This window comes from Salpingoeca rosetta (genome assembly GCF_000188695.1).
Source record: "Salpingoeca rosetta unplaced genomic scaffold supercont1.36, whole genome shotgun sequence".
Classification (NCBI taxonomy): Eukaryota; class Choanoflagellata; order Craspedida; family Salpingoecidae; genus Salpingoeca; species Salpingoeca rosetta.
Window position 1 is genome coordinate 483,060 of NW_004754898.1, and position 3,047 is coordinate 486,106.

General features: G+C 51.8%; 1 protein-coding gene across 1 annotated transcript; it reads left to right on the forward strand.

The window, feature by feature from the left end:
* The first annotated feature begins 1,554 nt into the window (after window positions 1-1,554).
* On the forward strand, window positions 1,555-2,641 carry PTSG_10375 (uncharacterized protein). The gene has a single exon (XM_004988370.1). The coding sequence runs from the start codon at window positions 1,716-1,718 to the stop codon at window positions 2,148-2,150; it is 435 nt and encodes a 144-aa protein (XP_004988427.1). The 5' UTR covers window positions 1,555-1,715; the 3' UTR covers window positions 2,151-2,641.
* Window positions 2,642-3,047: the final 406 nt, after the last annotated feature.

Here is a 3,047-nt window from a genome sequence, read left to right on the forward strand (position 1 = left end):
CTTTCACAAGTACGAATAGCATGAACTCTCTAGAGATCGAGAGTAGAAGATAAGCATCAACACAAATATGATCATGTCTACTGACTACGCGACACGGTTCGTCTGTCGTCCGTTACTCTCAACAATATACTACCTTCGAACCATCATGAAGATCTAGTGCCTACCTACCCCCACACACACTCACCCACACACACCACACACCCTTCTGATTAGGTTTCGAGCTTAAGAGACAGGGCACCGTTCACGCGAACAGGACACAAGATGGTCACGAGCAGGTGCGAGAATGGGCGTGTGCGGGACAAATGGCGGCCACCCTCACGGCGATACTAGGCAGCGACAAACACAGGGTAGGCTTGGTGTGTGCGTGAATTTATGTCTCTGTGTGTGTGTGTGTGTGTGTGTCTGCGACCCTCTTCTGTATTCCTTCTTTCCTTCTGTGTGTCAACCTGCACCATGTCACCACGCCCCCCTATCTCCACCTTTTCTTGTTTCACAACGTCACTCCTCATTTGTTTCACTCCTCGTTCTTCTCCATCATCACCATCATCGCGCTCATCTCGTGCCCATGGCGCAATCTGCGCGTCCATCTGCAATCTTGCCGCCCGTCGCTGCCAGACATCCGAGTTTTCTCCCCTCCCGCAGACAGAACGCGGCGCGAACGATCACTTTGGTGAGCAGGACGACGTGACGGTGGTGGTGGCTGTAGTGATAGTAGTGGTAGTGGTGATGCAACAGCCACAACAACAACAACAACAACAACAACAACTACAACAACAACAACAACTACAACAACAACAACTACAACAACAACAACAACTACAACAACAACAACTACAACAACAACAACAACTACAACAACAACAACAACAACAACAACAACAACAACAACAACAACAACAACAACAACAACAACAACAACAAAGGCAACCACCTTGCCCTCTTTCCGTCCCTTCCTCGCTTTCCTTTTATGACATGCCCTCTTTGCCTCCGTCATGCGATTCCCTCACCCATTTTTGTCTTGCAGGCGTCATGAGTTCGCGACGAAGCGTGGCGTCCCCCTACGACAACGATGATGAATTGACAGACAATGACAGCGCCACAAGAAGCGCTGCTGCTGATGATGGCGCGTGCTCGGAGGGAAATCGGTTCATCCTCAACGACCACCTCTAGCTTGTGTATGCGTTTGTGTGTGTGCGTGTGTGTGTGTGTGTCTGTGTGTGTGTCTGTGTGTGTGTGTGTGTGTGTGTGTGTGTGTGTGTGTGTGTGTGTGTCTTGTCTGTTTGTCTGTGTGCACCACCAGCCCCTTGCCTTTCGCCTTTCGCCTTTCTCATCGCCCTAACCCCCTTGCCTTTCGTGCTACTTTTAGTTACCGTCCTTGTAATAGGTTGCCGCGCAATTTGAAATTTTGAGTCTTGAAATTGTATTTTTGTTTTTCGTGTGTGTGTTGGCAACAAGCAAACCGCACACAACAAAGCACAACAGAGCAACGCCACACAGACCAAACAACCACACACTGACTTGACCTGTCGCGCAGATTCCTTCCCCTCGCCATTATCAGCACTTGCCATCAGCACTTGCTTGCATGGTTGAAAGCCAACACAGCAACCAACCTCGATCATTTCCCACTCGCCACTCGACAAGCAACCAAAGAAGCAAAGCAAGATCACACCTCCCCTTCACAACTCGCCTTCACCACCAGCTACCACCAACAAAAGATGAGCCACGTCCAGACCTTCTCCGGCCACAGCGGGCAAAACAGCTCCCGCGTGCTTGCGCCTCCCGGCGGCCGCAGCAACTTCTCCTTCTGCGACGGCAGCGATGTCCAGGCTCGCCCTCAGCCTGCCAAGCGCTCCTACGCCCACAGCCAGCACCACGTCTCCCAGATCCCCTTTGGTGCGCCCGCCCCTGCTCCCCAGCAGCAGCAGCAGCAGCAGCAGCAGCAGCCTCCTGTCGTCAGCCAACCCCCTGTCGTCAGCCAGCAGCAGCAGCAGCAGCCGGCTAAGACGGTCGCCTCGCCTGCTGCCAAGGGCACGCTTCGCTCCCAGAACTATGACCTCAAGGTGGAAGGCGGCAAGCACCGCAAGGACGTGCACACCTCCTCCCGTGTGCTCGCGCCCCCGGGCGGCCACACCCACAACATCTTCGGCTAAACGTATCGTATCCTATCGGACCACACATGTGTGTGCGTGTGTGAAGTGGACCAACCATCGCCCACCCCATCGCGTCGCTCTTTGAGCATGACCTCGCCTCGCCCACTTCCCTTGTGTCGATTCGACATGGCTCTGTGGTCCTGAACGTTCCTTGATCTGCTTCTCGTGTTCTTCTTGACTTGATTCCCGCAATGCCCCTTCTGATTGATTGATTGATTTGTTTGATCGAAAGTGTGTGTGTGTGTGTGCGGGTCTTAAGCGTTGACCGCTGTTGGTTCCTGCGTGTGTGTGTGTGTGTGTGTGTGTGTGTGTGTGTGTGTGTGGTTGCTGCCCCCTTTTTTGCTGTCTGGTCCCTTGTGCTTGCTTGGTTCATTCTTTGCATCTCTTGCCCGTGTTGTCACTGCTGCAGAAAGGGTACACAGTAAAACCCATCCCAACTCCCAACATCACATCACATCAAGCAAGCAAGAAACAAAAAAAAAAAAACAAGAAGCCTGTGGCTTGATTTGGTTGTGTGGATTCCTGACAGAGACGAGGCATAGAGGGGGTCACACAAACGTTGCAAAGACGAACACACACACACACACACACACACACACACACACACACACACACACACACACACACACGACCTAGGACAAGACAACAACTACAACAACTACTATACAACAAGGAACAAGAGAAACGAGGACTACTACCCCAGCAAGAGGGAAACAGGAGCAAATAAGAAAATGATGGCAGAGGAGGAGCTAAGGATAGAAATGGACGTAGTACCGGCAGACCTAAGTGATGTTGTAGAAGCGGCATCTGTCGACAGGAGGGCAACTTGTTTCTGATTTATGTGCTGCGACTACGTGAGTAACCAACTGCAGGAACGAAAGACAACAACAGAGAAAA

Excerpts from the sequence above, each read along its gene's own strand:
- PTSG_10375 (XM_004988370.1), top strand. The coding sequence starts at position 1,716 with ATGAGCCACGTCCAGACCTTCTCCGGCCACAGCGGGCAAAACAGCTCC.